This window comes from Lepidochelys kempii, chromosome 4, assembly GCF_965140265.1.
Source record: "Lepidochelys kempii isolate rLepKem1 chromosome 4, rLepKem1.hap2, whole genome shotgun sequence".
NCBI lineage: Eukaryota > Metazoa > Chordata > Testudines > Cheloniidae > Lepidochelys > Lepidochelys kempii.
In genome coordinates, this window is record NC_133259.1 from 68890470 (window position 1) to 68907899 (window position 17430).

Here is a 17430-nt window from a genome sequence, read left to right on the forward strand (position 1 = left end):
CCAAAGGAAAATGTAATATATTTTTCCTCAAATGCAGCCTAATAGCAAGATCAAATAAGCAGGAAGAACCACTCCATGGAGAAAGGTGAAAGCTTGAGTTTAAAATTGAAAGTGGTACTGGAGAACACTGCAAGGAGCAAATTGTGCACGGGGAAGAAAATGGATTAATTGAGACTCTACTAAACACAGAATCTGGAAGAGAGCCATGCTTCTACAACTGACATTTTAGTTCACGATCTTTTTCTTGTTCAACAGAAATATCCTGAAATTAAACTTTTCATAAATGTCAATTTTCTCATTTAAGGTATTAACATAATGAGGGAAATGATCTTTATTTTTTTTTGCCATAAAATATTAAACTCTTTCTGACTTATTTTTTTAAGGAAATTGTACACACTAAATACATATTGATTTTCATTAAATATTAACTTTATTTTATTAGACTAAATAATTTATGTTCTCATAAATTTGTGTTTACAGGCTCACCTATCAACTTACAGAGGCCCACTGATTAGAGCTGCTGACCATGCAAGAGTCCCCTGAAGCATCCAGGAATCAGGTTACAGCTCCAGAAAGAAACACATGAAATATAAAGAATTCCAACAACAGAGCAACTGATCCCTCTGACCTGCAGCAATTCTCTTTCCTAATCCTGCTGGACTCTGTATCCTACTCTTTATCCCATCATACCTCTGCTCCAATATGCACCCACCACCCTAAATTATTCTCACAAGTATGGACTTGCCCTAACATACAATTATTCAAATGAATGACCAACTTGCTCAATCTTCCATAAAAGCCCACTGTATGTTACTGTTAAATCATACGAAGACATGAATGTAAGTCTATTTAAAAAGTTCACGTGATAGAAGTGAGACACTGCCTGGGATGCAAATATAATGCCATGCCCACCTTGTTATCCTTGTCTGGTTTACTGACTGCAGTATTCCCACCAGCTGCTAAAGCATTTTCAGGAGAAGCAGGAGCCCCAAGGTGAACACTCACAGCTCTCCCACTCATGTCTCCATCTAAAGATGCAGAGGTGATGCTGGAAGAGTTTAAAGAAGCTGCTGCACAAGCTAGTGGAACATTTGATCGGCTGATATTCACAGGAGTGACGTAAGCAGCAGCATTTGAAAGCTGAGGCTGGAGCTGCTGGGAAGCAACAGAATGGTGGGGAATGATCACAGCTGCAGGAATGAGGCATGCTGAACTCTGAGCCTGTATCGGCATCACTGCTGCTGTAGGTCTTTCTTGGCTGTGTACTGCAACGAAGATACGGGGAGGAAATGTGAAAGGAAGTATCATTATCAAAGACATATACACACTGAGACATTAGTCACAGTGATATAACAACTTATTAAAAAAAAAGCTTCCCTCCCACCATCACCCCTCCAGTCATGAAAACTGTAATAGTATATGTGGGTGTTATGACACAGCATCTCAACATTAGATTTACCAAACCAGAAGAGAGAAAAAAAATTACCTGTACTGAGACTGTTGTTCTTAAAGACGTGGGTGCAGATATATATTCCACTCACGTGTGTATGGGCCCAGCATATCAAAGCCTGAGAGCTTTGCCTAGAAGTAATCGTCAGGGCAGCACACGTGCCTTCTGGTGCCTCTTGGCACCTCCCATCGCTATTTAAGGTCAGCGCCACCCTGACCTCCTCAGTTCCTTTGCACCAAAATCCCAGACACAAGATTCCAACACAGAAGGGAGAGAGAGTGGGTCATGGAATACGTTTGCACCCACATCTCAAAGAACAACAGTTATAGTACAGGTAAGTAAGTGCTTTTTCTTCTTCAAGTGGTTGATGATGTGTATTCCACTCAGGTGACTCTCAAGCAGAAACACCAGGAGGTTGGGTTTGGAGTATACTTAAAAATGACTGTAGAACTGCTTTTCCAAACCTTGTACCTGATCTAGACGCAGTTATAATAGCAGAGTGTGTGATGAAAGTATGAAGTGAAGACCAGGTGGCAGCCCTGAAAATGTCCAATACAGATGTGTCATTGAGAAATGCAACTGAAGTTGCTTTGGCCCTGCTCGAATGAGCCACAAGTCTCTGTGATGGTGTGGCCTGAGCTACCCCATAGGCCACTGTAAATGCAAGAAATAATCCACCTGGAGATCATCTGTGCAGAAATCACTTAACCTCTCATCCAATCCACACAGGACACAAAAAGATGAGGTGATGGACTGAATGGTTTAGTCCTCTACACATAGAACTCCAAGGATCATCTCACATCCAGCAAATGAAGATGCTGTTCATCTGCATTTGAATGAGGCTTAGGAAAAAAATATAGGTAAGTATATTTGCTTAAGGTAAAAGAGTGAAACCACTTTAGACAAAAATTTGGGTTGTGGTCTTAAGGCTAACTTGTCTTTGAAAAACTGTGTATAGGGCAGCCCTGCCGTTAGGGTCTGCAGTTCACTTACTCTCCTTGTGGATGTTATGGCAATAAGAAATCTGCCTTTTGACAAAGGAAGGAGAGAGAACAAGTTGCTAAAGGCTCAGATGGAGGTCCCATGAGCGAAGCCAGCACAGTGTTAAGCTCCCACAAAGGAACCATTTCTTTACAGGTGGGAAAAGATAGACAACTCCTTTTAGAAATCTAACTACCAGGGAAAGAGAAAAAATTGAATTCCCTTGGATTGGAGGGTGGAATGCAAAACCACCGCTAAGTGGACCTTCACTGAGCTGACAGACAGACTTGAGGACTTAAGATGTAACAAGTAATTCAAAATGAATGTGGGCTAGCATCGTCTGGACTCCTTGAGCTAGTGCTCAAACTGAAAATGCTTCCGCTTGGAAAACAGGTAGATCTAGTAGAGGGTTTTCTATTATTAAGTAGGACTCATTGAACTGGGTCTGAACATCTTCCTTCCTTCTCATCTAACCATATAGCATCCAAGAGGATGCATCAGTAAGTCAGAAAGAAGGGGAAGAGACCTGGGAGACTGAACGGATAGACTTTTAAGGTCAGAAAACCAACATTGTCTTGGCCAAGCTGGTGCAACAAGAATCAGGTTGGTATGATCTAGCTTCAGTCTGAGAATTACTTGAGAGATGAGAGGGACTGGGAGGGAAGCATACATCAGGGCTGATCTCCAATTCCAATCACAGATGTCAGTTAAAGATCTTGGATTGAGACTTGATCTGGAACAAAACTGATGGCACTTCTTGTTGTCCCTTGTAGCAAACAGATCAGGCAGACAGAAAGTCCCATTCTCTGAAGATGCAGCTCTTCAGAGACCACTTATGATTCTGGGAGAAATTCCTGCTGAGGGGATCAGCCAACTGATTCTGAGCCCCCAGTAAGTGTGTGGCTGGATAAGTGATGTCTTCTTTGATGCAAAAGAGTCAAAACTATATTGCTTCCTAACAGTGCTGGTTGAAGCAGGCTCCTCCCTGCTTGTTCACATAATACATTGTGGTGGTATTGTCCATAAGCAGGTGAACCACTGTGCCCTTGATCTGAGCTCGAAAGGTCCAGCATGCATTGTAAATTGCTCAAACTCCAGGATGTTTATATGAAGGGAGCTTCCTATTTTGTCCACAAACCCTAACCTTTCAAAGTCTCTCGATGTGCTCCCCAACCTATTGTGGAGCCATAAGTAACTATAGTCCTGGTCAGTGCAGGCTGGGCAAATGAAACACCTTCATATGCATTGCTGTGATGTGCTCACCACTCTAGGGACTCAACGAGCGCCAGTGGCACTCAGACAGGCTTGTCCAACGACTGACAACATGGGAAACAGACCAACTTGAGCAAGTATTGAAGAGAATGAAGATGCAATCTCACATGTTGTACTACTGCAGCCATACGATCTAGTAACAACAGACAAACACGAACAGTAGTTGAAGCATGAGACCGGAGGGACAGACATAGGTGACAAATTGTCTGAAAACAATAGTTTGGTAGAAAAGTCCTTAAACTCAGAGTCCAGTAGGGTCCCAGTGATTATCGATTATTTCTGCTGGAATTAATACTGACTTCCTTTTGTTCAAAATCAACCCCAGTAAATCAAAGAGATGAAGTGTGAACTGGGCAGGAATGAGGACTAATGCAGTGTTCCAGGCTTCAGCTAAGCTATGCCTACTGTGAGGAGAGGCAGAGGCAAACCTTAAATTTTTAAACTTTACGAAGGAAAACCCAGAAATTCGTTAAGAACATAAATAATATGAAGTAACATCAAATACTTACTTATGAGAATAATAAACTGTAAATTACCAACACAATAAAATAAATTTGTCAATACCATGCTGCATCCCCTGAGAAGGAATCGTCTACTTCTCTCCCTGGCTGCAAAGTCTGAATTCACCTCTCATGTCCCAACTTCACCTCTCTCCAGCCTGGCAATGCTTCTTCATTTGACACTACAAAGAGCCAGACCACTTTCCAACAGGCTTACCTGTGAATGAGAGTTCTTCACCTGGACCTACCCATTGACCTACTGCACCCAAACTGCATTCCCTCTGTTAGCGTCCCAGTGGTCAATCTCACTGTTCATACACCCTGGTCCCCTTGTCGCCCGGCTCCTTGGTCCTGGCCCTTCCAGGTCCTGCTTCCTCTAACACAGCTTCCTCTGGCAAATTCCCTTTTTACCCAGCGCTGCTCTCTTTTAGCCTCCTTCTTCTTTAATTGTCTTTCAGCTGCTTCTATGGCACTTCCTGAGCCTCCCCCCAGCTTGAGCTGCCATCTCATTGGCTGTCTCTCTTGCCAGAATAGAATTCTGTGCTGCTGCATCATAGCTGCAGGCCCTAATACTACCCATCTTGGTTGAAACTGGAGCAGGTGCTAGTGCTAGGGCCAGGGTTACTACACTTGCGCTTCAGACTTGTGCCTCAGTAACCAATCATCCAGGTGAGGAAAGACATGAATTCTCATCCTGCTGAGAGAGGCTGCCACTACTGTCATGCATTTGATGAACACACGTGGGGCTGATGATAGGCCAAAGGGAAGAACTGTGTATTGATAATATTGACATGCTACTACAAATCTCAGAAACTTCCTGTTGCTTGGGAAAACTGCCACAAGAAAGTAGGCATCCTAAAGACTGATGGCAGCAAACCAGTCATATGCTAATGGGGGGACAATTATAGCCAAGGTTTGAATCTGATATCTGATGTATGTGTTGAGGCCTTGAAGATCCAGAATGGGTCTCACCTCTCCCTTTGATTTAGGGATCTAGAAGTAATGAGAATAGAAGCCCTTTCCCTGATTCTGAAGGGGAACTTCCTCTATAGCTTGTGAAACAAAGAGTCTGGATCTGCAGGAGCAGTGACTTATGAGAGGGGTCTCTGAAAAAAAGATGGGGTAGGGTGGTGGGAGGTGGGGATAGACAAAAATTGGATGGCATAACCCAATCCAAAGTGTTTAAGACCCACTTGTACATGGTTATTGGTTCCCAAGCACTGTAGGAGTGGGAGAGCCTGCCCCCAAATGGAGGAAATATCATGGGGTAATCACAACAGGAATGCTGTCCTCAACAGGAGAGTCAAGTTGATTGCATGCCCAAAGCTGATGGAGAATGGGCAGGCAGATTGAAATTTGAATCAGAAGACCTTCTCGTTTGTGAGTTATTTCTCTTCCTAGAGAAGTCCTGCTGTCTAGCCAGATAAGCTGACTGCCAGAAATACTGCTGCTATTGTTGCTGATCTCCATACTGGCATGTCTGACACTGGGTATAAACTCCCATTGAACATAAAGTAGCCTGAGTGTCTCTGAAAGAATGTAATGTATGCAGGTTACTTACCTGTAACTGGAAGGTCTTTGAGATGTGTGGTCCTTATCTGTATTCCACATGTGGGTATGCATGTGTACCATATACCCAAATCCAAAAAATTCTAACAAGCAGTGTCCGTTGGCCTACAAATGCACAGTAGATTTCGTGTTCCCAACCAAGGGCACAAGAGGTAGTGTGAGCCATTGTCTCTCCAGTTCTTCTTATGACCATAAATCCAATGGGATCCGAAACAGAGGGGATAGAGGGAAGGTAATGGAACACAGACAGGGACCGTAAATCTCAAAGAAGTTCCAGCTACAGATAAATAACCTCCATTACTTCTTCGAGTGTTGGTGCCTATGTGTATTCCACACATGGGTGATTGACAAGCAATGCTCAGACTGAAGGGCCATGTGAGGAAGCTTGCAGTACTGCAGTTCCCACTGGTGCATCCTCAATATGCACATAATGTCTAGCAAATGTGTGGATGGCACTTCAAGTAGCTGGTCTGCATATATCTACTATGGTACATCCTGCAGGGATGCTATAGAGATGGCATGTGTCCTCCTGTGTTAGGAGAAGGTATATGGGCTCATCTGTATCACTTTATGATACACCCACTTAGAGATTCTCTGAGAGGATATTGCTTGACTTTGCAGCCTTTCTGCTACGGTGAGAAAGTCTTGATTTTCTGATAGGTTTGGTCGTTGGCAGATAGAAAACCAGGGCATATCTGAGGTTGAGGGAAGAAAGTATTTTCTCTTCAGCAGAAATGTGGGATTTTGGGAAAAGGACAGATTAATGGATACTTTGGTTAGCATGGAATTCAGAAATAACCTTGGGCAAGAATTTAGGACAGAGATGAAGCGATATCTTTTCCTTGTGGAAAAAGTGTGCCAGGAGGGTCTGCCATGAGGGTTCCCAAATCACTCACTCTCCTGGATGAAGTGATAGCAACTAAAAATGCAACTTTCATGGACAGCTGGGAGATGGAGCATGTCACCGATCGTTCACACAATGTTCTGGTGAGTGTTGACAGGATGAAATTGAAGTCCCACTGAGATGTAGGTTTGAACACTGGTGGAAAGGTCCTGAGTAGGCCCTTCATGAATCTTACTGTTTTTGGGGTGTGTCTGTGTGAAGACAGAACATCCATCCACTGGAGGGAGGAAGGCACTAATCGCTGTGAGATTGACCCACAGTGAGCTAATGGAAAAGCCTGAGTTTTTAAGAGACAGGAGATCATCTAAAATGACCAGAATATTTGCAATGCCTGGAGAAGGCTCATTACGCTGCATCTAGATAGAGAAACATCTCCATTAAGTTAGATAGTAGGTCCTAGTTGAACCTTTCCTACTTTGGGAAAGGATAGCTTGAATGGGTGTCAAACAAGAGCATTCTACTTCTGATGCACAACCAAACACCAGGCCATGAGATAGAGCGAATCCAGATTGGGGTGTCTGATTCTCCCTCAACCTCCCTGAGATTTGAGAAGGGGCAACTCCTGACTGGGGTGGTGGTGACATTTTCATGGAAATAGGTACCAGGGGTCCCTAGGGAAGTCACAGCTGGAGGGGTAGCATCCAGATCTCATTGACTTCCTGTTAGAGCTTGGTTCTCTCCAAGGAGATGGAGGAGTGGCCAGAAATTCTGACTCATCCAAGCCCGAAAACTGCTCCCCTTCCAATGGTGGGGCCATTGGCACCAGAGCATGCCTGCCCAATGGTTGGAGATGAGATAGTTCCTGAGACATCGAAGTAGTATTATCTTCTCATCTCGTAATGTCCCTTAGGAGGGCCGGGCTGGAAAGGATGGGAGACTGCACTGCACATAAGGCAGGAAGATATCCTTTGGTGTAGTATATGTCTCTGTATGTCCCAGTGTCTGGAGTGGGGTTGGGGGGTTCCGATGGTCAGAACCAATGGTTCCAGCATGTCTTGAGAGCTAGTGTGGTCCTTAGATGAGCGAGCCAGTACTGACAAGTCCAGACCTTCACTCTTAAACAGAACTGGCAAATGATGGTCCTTGTATTATGTAGCTGGCATCACCAACAGAATCAGAGTTTTCTTTTTGCATGCTGTACCCTCCAATTTAGAGGTTTTCAGCAGTGCTGGTCCCTTAGGAACCACACACAAAGGCTCACCTGACTTTGATGGGCTCATGAAGGGATTGTGTTTCTTGTGGACAGTACAGGACAGGGTTCTGTCCTTGTGACCATGAGAGTGTACTGTACTCTCATGGGAAGCCTTAGGTAAAGAGTCCTTGTGCTTAGGAGCTACAGACTCTGCTCCTAAGCTCATGCTTGGAGGGTACAGCATGTCTATTGGGTCCTATGTATGGGGTGGGTGGTTTTCCTTGCCCAGTTCAGAGTGGGGCCTCAGCCTTCTTCATAAGGTGTTTCCTTAGACAAAGCTCACAACCTTTGTGTGTTCTTGGTGGAAACAAGACACAAATACTGCACTTACTAGAGATATGCGTCTCATCCATGCCACAGAAGTAACATTGGTGATTGTTGCTCTCAGAGAAGAAGTGAGGGCAAGAGATACAATTCTTCAACCCCAGGACTCTGGGCATAGTCCAGTGGACACAGAGATTTTGACTCAGGACATCTGGCAGTAAGAAGGAACTGGCGAGGCATCGGACCGCATTGCCTCTTATGTCCTTGGTAGGGAGCATGAGGAGATCTACTGAATTTCTGGACGTGGGCGCATGGCACAGATGCGTATGTATATGTGGAATAAACACAGAGACCAGGGCTCTGAGAACTCATTGGTTTTCTCATAAAACAAAAAACTGATCTTCAAAGGGTAAGTCCTCTATGCTTTGTTGGACCTCAGGAACTTTGCCAAAGCTCTTCTCATTGTTGTAGCTGAGGCCATAATCCTAGAAGTGGCACACACCACATCCAGTGCTGACTGTAGTGACATCTTTGCCACTAGATGGCCTTCTGCAATGAAAGCTTTAAACAATTTCCTGGAGGATTTCTAGCAGCTTATCCATAATTTTGGATATAGCCTCCTAATTACAAAATTATATTTTGATAATAGCACTTGCTGATTAGAAATGTGCATTTGTAAAGACACGGTTGAATTAATTTTCCTTCCCATTAAATCTAACCTCTTTGTCTTTAGGCATGGACTTATACCTCCCCTGTCACAGCCTCTCACTTGATGCTGTAATGACAAGAGAGGTAGGGACTGAATGTGAGTGAAAGCACTTGAAACCCTGCAGAGGGACATAATACCTCTCATCAGTACACTTCGTTGTGGGCAGCAAGGGAGTTAGGGTATGCCAAAAAGTCTTTGTACGTTCCAAAAGTACTTCATTTACAGCGAGAGAGCTACCCTCCCTGTAACAGACAGCTGGAGAAGGTCCACCAACTTATGGATGTTCTCCTGAACAAACTCAGCCTGAATGCCCTAGGCTGTAACCATTCGCCTCAGGAGATCTTGAATGACTTAAAATCCTCTGGCACGGGAGAAGATGAATCCAGCATTGTGGAATCACTCTATGAGGCGAAAAAGGAAGAGAAGATAATCAGATCTCCGGCAGCAACACCTGCCCCTGTAAAATTGGTTCAGGCTGAACTAGTTCAGAGGGAGCAACCTCAGTCTCTCTGCAGAGTAGGCGGAGAGGGAGACTCAAGAAGGGAGACTACCAAAGGGACTGGTGACCTTATCCTGGACTTCGCAGATGATCAGGACTTCGCAGATTGAGGAACATCCCAAGGGTTCCAAAGAGGCTACTGAGGATAAGGATATGGCATTGGTGGCCAGTAGGAATTGAGCCAAGAGCCCCTTTCCCTACTGCTGGAATAGTGCCGATCTCAGTACCGATGGTGATCCCCAGGAAGTCTCAAAGCTTTTTGAGAATGGTACTTGGAAGGGAAAGGAGAGGTGGAAAATGTCTCCAAGCTCAATCTCGAAGAACCTTCCAAGTAGCCTGGTGGCAATGGAGGAGCCACTTCAGGCGGAGCAAGCAAACATCCAGCCTCTTCTGAAGCTCAATATGCAGGCCACATTGGTGCCAACATTAAGGTACCTGGCATCTTAGATACCGGTTGAGGCATTGCACTTATGCTTGGCAATGGAATGGACTTTGGTACTGAAGTTGAGGCTGGTACCAATACGTCAGGCGTGGTCTACACCGAAAACATAGTCAGTACTGAAGACAGTATCTGCCTCGATGAGCTCCTAGGTACCAAAGAAAAGGCTGAACTCAGCTCTGCATGCTGAGTTTTAAATGGTACTGAAACAGTGCTGGCACAGGGAATACTCTGCAACCAATCCAGCCAGTGCTGAGTGTACAAAAGAAACCACCACAGCTAAGTCCCCCTGAATTAATGGAGAGTCTGGAACAGAAAGGCAGAGTGAGTCTGATGCTGCCAGATATGCCAGTGGAACGGAAACAGTCAGTGCTGACATCACCAGATTCAATGGATGTCCCACAGACGATGCCGGAATCAACAATACAGTGTCCAGTCATCTTGGTACCAGAGAGCAGGTAGATAGCCCAACTCTGTCCTGTATTCTGAAGGAATCCCTGTGCCAGCCTCTACTCCTTTTAGTAGATGAGAAGGAATCTCTCCAAGCTCTGGAGTGGCTCTGATCTGTTTTGAGAGTCCTTCTACTCAGAGGACCAGAGAAAGAACAATTTCTCTTTCTCCTCAGAGAGGAATCAGAATCTGGCCATGGAACAACAACCTGTGCCGGTTCCAAAGTTCTCTGAGGGGCTGGACAATCAGTGGATGCACCCTGCTCCAAAACAGGCCTCATGCCTGGCTCCATAAGGTGTTGCTTAAGTGCAAGTCTCTAGCCTGCATTCTCTTTCTGAATGACTTACAAATGGGGCACTTTTCTTTAATGTGCCCTTCTGCAAGACACAAACACAGAGTGTGGGGTCACTATTAGGGGTAGCCACCCCACATAATGGGCAGTGTTTCAAACCTGGTAAGGGCATCAAACCAGGCTAAATCCTACTTAACTAAGGAACTGAGAGGAGTCAAGGTGGCACTGCCCTTAAATAGCCACGGGAGGGGCTACAAGGGGCCGGAAGGCATGCATGCTGCCCCTAAGGGTACTGCTAGGCAAAGTTCTCTGGCCTTGGCATGCTAGAGATTTGCACACCTGAGTGGAATACACATCTGCAACCACTTGAAGAAGAACTAATCCAAGCCTGGTACTTTGCCACTCGCATTGGCCAACATCTGAAACTTCATAGGAAGACTAATAACTCTGCACCTAGCAAAGCTCTACATGAAATAATCACATATAGATTGAACAAACCTAGCCACAGTGCAGTCCTCCTAGTGGAGCGTGGCTTCCTTCCCTCAGTGTTCTGGACCTTGATGTTCAGATGGACTTTTGAGGTTGGTTCACTTTCTCCTCAAATACCAATCTGCTCTAGTATTTCTGCTACTAGTGACATTTTTAGGTTGCTTATTGGGACCTCTTTGCAACACCATGGAACCACAGCCTCTAGTACTTGATTCCCCTGTTCCCCACTTCTCGCAATTTGGGCAGACTGAGTCAACACTGTAGAAATTCGCTCTTACCTGGCTAAGACAGACATGATTCACAAATCTGATACAGCTCTCCAAACACAGAAGAGCACCTAGGGTAGGAGCCAGATGTCTTTTCTCTCACTTAGGAAAGGAAGAGTCACTAAATTATATGTACACTTTAATAGACCATCTTTGCCTCCCTACCCCCCGATATCTACTGGAGTACCATGAAAGCTTCAACAAGGAAGTTTAGGAGAGACAGGGCCTGGCCTGGACTTTGCAGCATCAAAAATATTTTTATTACATTGGATAGCTTTTTCTGCCTTGCATTCAGATGAGAAAAATGAGTGACTCAGCAATTTCAGAAAGGTGTATTAGAGTTTAGGAAATTATCTGTCTCTTAAAAAAAAAATCAATACACATTATCTGACTGATCTCTTGCATCAATGAATTTCACAGACTGACTATGTTCGGTGTGAAGCACAAGTTCTTTTTACCTGTTCTAACAGCACTGCGAGCCTGGTTGACTGTCATTTGCCCCGACATGTGCATAAGAACCTTGGTTTGTGGACTAGTTTGGATATGTGCCGCAGAAACCACAGCGGTTGGGACCACATTGGAATGGACGGTCAGGCCATTCCCCTGAAGTTTCTGTGATGTTCCACCAGCAGTGGAAGGGCTGACCATGGTCATCACTCGTCCTGTCTGGCCAGCAGTAGACATGGGGACTTTTGCTTGCAAAGCACTTGTCACCGTCCTGCCAAAATTAAAAAGTCCTTTGATTCAGTTATTTTTTAAAAACCCAAAACATAAGTAGTTACTAAAAGGCAATGCTCTTCATATCATTAGCTGGTTTTAGGGCTAAGTATAACAAACAAATCAATGTGAACAACTAGAAAAAAAGTAAACTATTCAGATATTTGCTTAAAAGAAAAAATCATACCTTGTGACTGGTGCCACATAATTGCCAGGGAAAACACCAATCTTGCTTGTATACATGGAGGTTCCTTTGAACCAGCCATCTTGACAACGTTCAAACACTAAAAACATCTCCCCCTTTCGCAGTTCCAGTTCATCCTCTTTTCGAGGACTGTATGGATATATGGCAATATACCTAGAAGAAAGGAAAGCACATGAATCTGTTTATCTAATGTTTAAACTAAGGCTGTCAATTAATCAAAGTTAACTGAAGCAATTAACTTAAAACAAATTAACTCAATTAAAAAAATTAATTGTGATTAATTGCAGTTTTAATCGCACTGTTAAACAATAATAGAATATCGACTGAAATTTATTATAAATATTTTGGATGTTTTTCTACATTTTCAAAAATATTTATTTCAATTACAACCCAGAATATAAAGTGTACATTGCTCACTTTTTTTAAAATCAATATTTGCACTGTATAAAACAAAAGAAATAATATTTCTGTGCAACTTACAAATGTAGATTTTTGTTGTTACATAACCACATTCAAAAACAAAACAGTGTAAAACTTCAGAGCCTACAAGTCCACTCAGTCCTACTTCTTCAGCCAATCGCTTAGACAAACAAGTTTGTTTACCTTTATAGGAGATAATGCTGCCCGCTTCTTATTTACAATGTCACCTGAAAGTGAGAACGGGCATTCGTTCGCCTGGCACTTTTGTAGTTGGTGTTGCATGGTATTTACGGGCCAAATATGCTAAACATTCATATGCCCCTTCATGCTTCGGCCACCATTCCAGATTGTTGGGCCACACATAGAACTTAGTCTTGACATGCTTGTACATATGCCAAGTCCCATACCAGTCTATGGCTCATCCGGGCACATTAAAGTAGAACCAGAGGTCCTTGTTGCTAGGCTGGCTGAAGTACCCAAGGCTTATGGGCAGGATCTTACATTTGTGACTGAACTCCTTGTGGGAGAATTGTATGTGTATGTGGGGAGAATGTTCTGTGGTTGTATCTGCATTCTTCCATATATTTTGTGTTATGGCAGTCTCGGATGACGACCCAGCACATGTTCATTTTAAGAACACTTTCACTGCAGATTTGACATAACACAAGGAAAGAACCAATGTGAGATTTCTAAAGATAGCTATAGCACTTGACCCAAGATTTAAGAATTTGAAGTGCCTTCCAAAATCTGAGAGGGGCGAGGTATGGAAAATGCTTTCAGAAGTCTTAACAGAGCAATACTCCGATGCAGAAACTCCAGAATCCGAACCACCAAAAAAGAAAATCAACCTTCTGTTGGTGGCATCTGACCCAGATGACGAAAATGGATGTGCGTCAGTCCACACTGCTTTGGATCATTATCGAGCGGAACATGAAATATATGGCAGTATGTGGATAAAACAGAGCAGGACACATACAATTCTCCCCCCAAGGAGCTCAGTCACAAATTTAATTAATGCATTATTTTTTTAACAAGCATCATCAGCATGGAAGCACTTTGGAATGGTGGTCGAAGCATAAAGAGGGATACAAATGTTTAGCATATCTGAAATGTAAATACCTTGCAACACCAACTACAAAAGTGCCATGTGAATGCCAGTTTTCACTTTCAGGTGACACTGTAAACAAGAAGTGGGCAGCATTCTCACCCATAAATGTAAACAAACTTGTTTGTCTGAGCAATTGGCTGAAAAGTAGGACTGAGTGGACTTGTAGGCTCTAAAGTTTTACACTGTTTTGTTTTTCAATGCAATTATGTAACAACAAAAACATACATTTGTAAGTTGCATTTCCATGATAAAGAGATTGCACTACAGTACTTGTATGAGGTGAATTGAAAAATACTATTTCTTTTATCTTTTTTACAGCGCAAATATTTGTAATACAAATAATAATACAAAGTGAGCATTGTAGACTTTGTATTCTGTATTGTAATTGAAATAAATACATTGGAAAATGTAGAAAATACCCCAACATATTTAAATAAATGCTACTGTATTATTATTTAACAGTGTGATTAAAGCTGTGATTTCTATGTTTTTTTAATCTCACAATTAATGTTTTTAATTGTTTCACAGCCTTAGTTTAAACATAAAAAGGTACACAATCACTTTCTTCTACTTTCCTGACTGGGTAAGAGTTCAAAGTGAAGGGCAACAATTAAAGACTACAGCATGACAGGTGCTGGGATATCATAACCCCAAGAAGTGCTCAGGCCATCTAATGACACACCACCAGCATCTTGTAGCAACTATAAAAAACAGCGCTATTAAGGGAAAAATATTATGTTAAATTTTTAATCAGTTATTGTGTGTTCCTTGTTAGTGTATGTTATTAAAATTACTGTACATTAGAAATTAACTGAAAATACTAACTGTAAATTTTGTTATTTACTGTAGTTTCTTTTTCTGGGTTTCCCTAGCCATTAAATCCTTCTCCATGCCTTCCCCCACCACTTCTTTTCCTTTCCATGAGTATTTATACTTGGGAATGAAAGACCAGATTCAGAAATAAACAAAATACTTCTGATTCAACTTTTTCTTTTTAAATCAGAGAACTGGGTCCCTACAGTGCAACTGAAGTGCTGGAGGGAGATGTGCTATGTTGCTGGAAACTGATGCCTACAAACAGAGTAGCTGCTGTTTCACTTTTAAAACCCACTTGTTTTCCTCCTAAGAAGCTACAGCTTAATGTAGTAACTCTGGAATCATGACTGGGGGAAGAAGTAAGGAGGAGTATCAGTTTTGTCCTCTCCTGTTCTGTTTCTTTTTTAAAAGATATATTTAACAACTTCCAAACTTAGCTTTTCAAAAATAAAAATAAAACAGATACTTCTACAGTTCTGTACTAGATATTATTAGGGACATTTCCCAGTAGTGTAGGATTTCTAATTGCCACTTTAGAGTGGGAGAAACCGTCTGCTCACCACCTTTCTTCTACACTCTGCACCAGGATAAAATGAAGAGCAAGCTTTTTTGTTTTTGTTTTTTACTTTAAAATATATGTGTTTATATCAGACCCCTGGGAAATAACATCTACAAATAAGTTATAGCATTTTTCAAAAATACAAAAGCCCCCTTTTGAAAAAGGGCCCATCACTACATACACTGGCTGGGAAGTCAACAAATCTTTCCACTCTCATTCTCAGGGGTAGGAAAAAGAGGGGAAGGAGAAAAAGAGGCTTTACAAAATGTTGTCAGTGTGGGCAAAATTGGTCCTAGGTGCACTGATTAAAGGAAGCGGGTATTTTTGTCCCCTTCCCTCCTATATCAAACATTTACTGCTTCCACCTGTCCAGCAATTTGTGCAGTCCCCCACCTACATAATCTACTTTCCCAGATTGCTCATACAATGTAATTTTCAGGAAGAGAAATGCTGTCAGGACCACAGGTTATATATTAAATATTTTTCACCTGGCAATATTACTCCCATTTGCTTGTATTACAAGAGTGAGGACATAACACTAGCTAACAGCTTTCTGTCTTCATTCCAAACTGCCATCCACTAATTAACTTAACTGTAGAATCCTCAGTCGAACTGCACTTGCAACCTGCACAGGCAGCCTGACAATGAGATGCTAATATAACATGCCAAACAAGATACAACGCTTTCTGTGTCCTAGCATAAATTATTCTACATGGGGATGGTCTTTTGATTCCTTTTATAGTAGATGACACTGAAGGAACTCACTCAGGACATTGCCACTTGTTAATTAGATAGTCCTCATCCCTAACTCAAGGAAAAGAAAAGTACATTCCCTCTCTACATGATGAATATTCCATATATTTGTACTTTATTCACATAATATAATGCAGCAGCATGCTATTATATTTACCTATGCTATAAATAGGTTTCAGCATGAAGACTGTTAGGGGAGATCACGTATCAACTCCACTGTGTTGCTTTTGTTTTCTAATTATAAGCACTGCTTTCTGGGAATTTTAGCAGGACTCAGGCCAGCTGGTGAGTCATGAACATGTACCAATTTATATCTGACATGACCTGTCTTACTGTATTTTCTTCTCCTCTTTCCCCTTCCCTTCACACCTCCCTTCTGCCCACTTCCCAAACTGACAACTGGTAACACATTTCAATTTCACTTACACACTTGGTCGAGACTGTGGCCGTAAATGTGCTGTTTGGTCAGTTGATCCTGATGCAGGCCTTTGTATTACTCCTGGAGAAGGCAGCCCTGAAGATGTTGAAGCAATGATTGTGGCAGACAAAAGAGGTGGTGGCGGAAGGGGGGGATTCATATTCTAGTATTAAAAGAATAAAAAGAGCAAGAGAAAATACAGTGTGTTAAGATACTGAAAAAAAATCTTTAACAGTAAATTAGTTGAGCACAGCATTCTACCATCGGTTGATAAGACATAACTAGACAACTAGGTTTGTCTCTCTTTTTCCAGTTTAAGATTTTGAATTCACTAGAGCCAGTTTAGGAAACACACAAGTAATTTCCCAGCACAGGGGAAGCTGAAAGTGTTGTTTCTAATTATAACAAACAACATTTTCATGAGAATTCTTAACAAGAATCCAAAGAAGCCTTCCAAGAGGTAGGTTTTACATCCTACTGTTGAATAGACTTCAATCCCTGGTTGTTTTTGTAGCCTGAAGCTGAAACGCAATATACAATTCAGCTGCAGTGCACCCAAAACCACTCCTAGTAGAAAATTCCCTTTGATGTGTGGTCTACAAAAAGCAAGAACAATAGCAGACCACAGTCACTGTGCTATTGTTGCCATTTTCATTTATTCTTTTATTTAGAAGTGCCAGCTTTTGAAATTCAGTATTATCAAGACTGGTAATCTTTAACAAGCACACCAGTGAAAAGCTGCAGTTCCCTTACAGGCAGATCCTAACGGGGGTTCTGCCTACAGGATTCCATTCCTTTTGAAAATCAATAGAGTAATTGTTACCTTCTGATCTATAAAACCTCAGATAATTCTTTAGGAGCCTGTGTACTGACACTCCTGGGAAAACAGGCTCACAATGGGGGACTGCCCCCCCCCAAACCCTCTTTGAACCATCCCATGTAAGAACTGAATACAACCCCCCCAGTATGTGATACAGAAAGCATAAACTATTTTCACTTATCAACTCTACTGTAAAGCAATCCCTTAATTTCTAAACAAATTTCTGAACCATTTCATTGTTCATTCAGCTTTGAAGACCCCAAATTAAAAATATACACTGACAAAATGTATTGTATACCTGTCTGTTCCAATACATCAGCACATAAATATAAATTGCG

At 42.3% G+C, this 17430-nt stretch overlaps 1 protein-coding gene across 2 annotated transcripts in view; it reads right to left on the minus strand.

Moving 5' to 3' along the window:
- The window catches only part of SH3RF1 (SH3 domain containing ring finger 1), a 160846-nt gene that overhangs the window by 29128 nt on the left and 114288 nt on the right, over window positions 1-17430 (minus strand). For both annotated transcript variants that reach the window (XM_073341607.1, XM_073341608.1), the window contains exons 7-10: window positions 16281-16435; window positions 12181-12351; window positions 11735-11994; window positions 913-1265 (exon numbers count right to left, since the gene is read on the minus strand). In XM_073341607.1, coding sequence (XP_073197708.1) covers window positions 913-1265; window positions 11735-11994; window positions 12181-12351; window positions 16281-16435 — 939 coding nt within the window. The remainder of the gene's footprint in view (window positions 1-912; window positions 1266-11734; window positions 11995-12180; window positions 12352-16280; window positions 16436-17430) is intronic.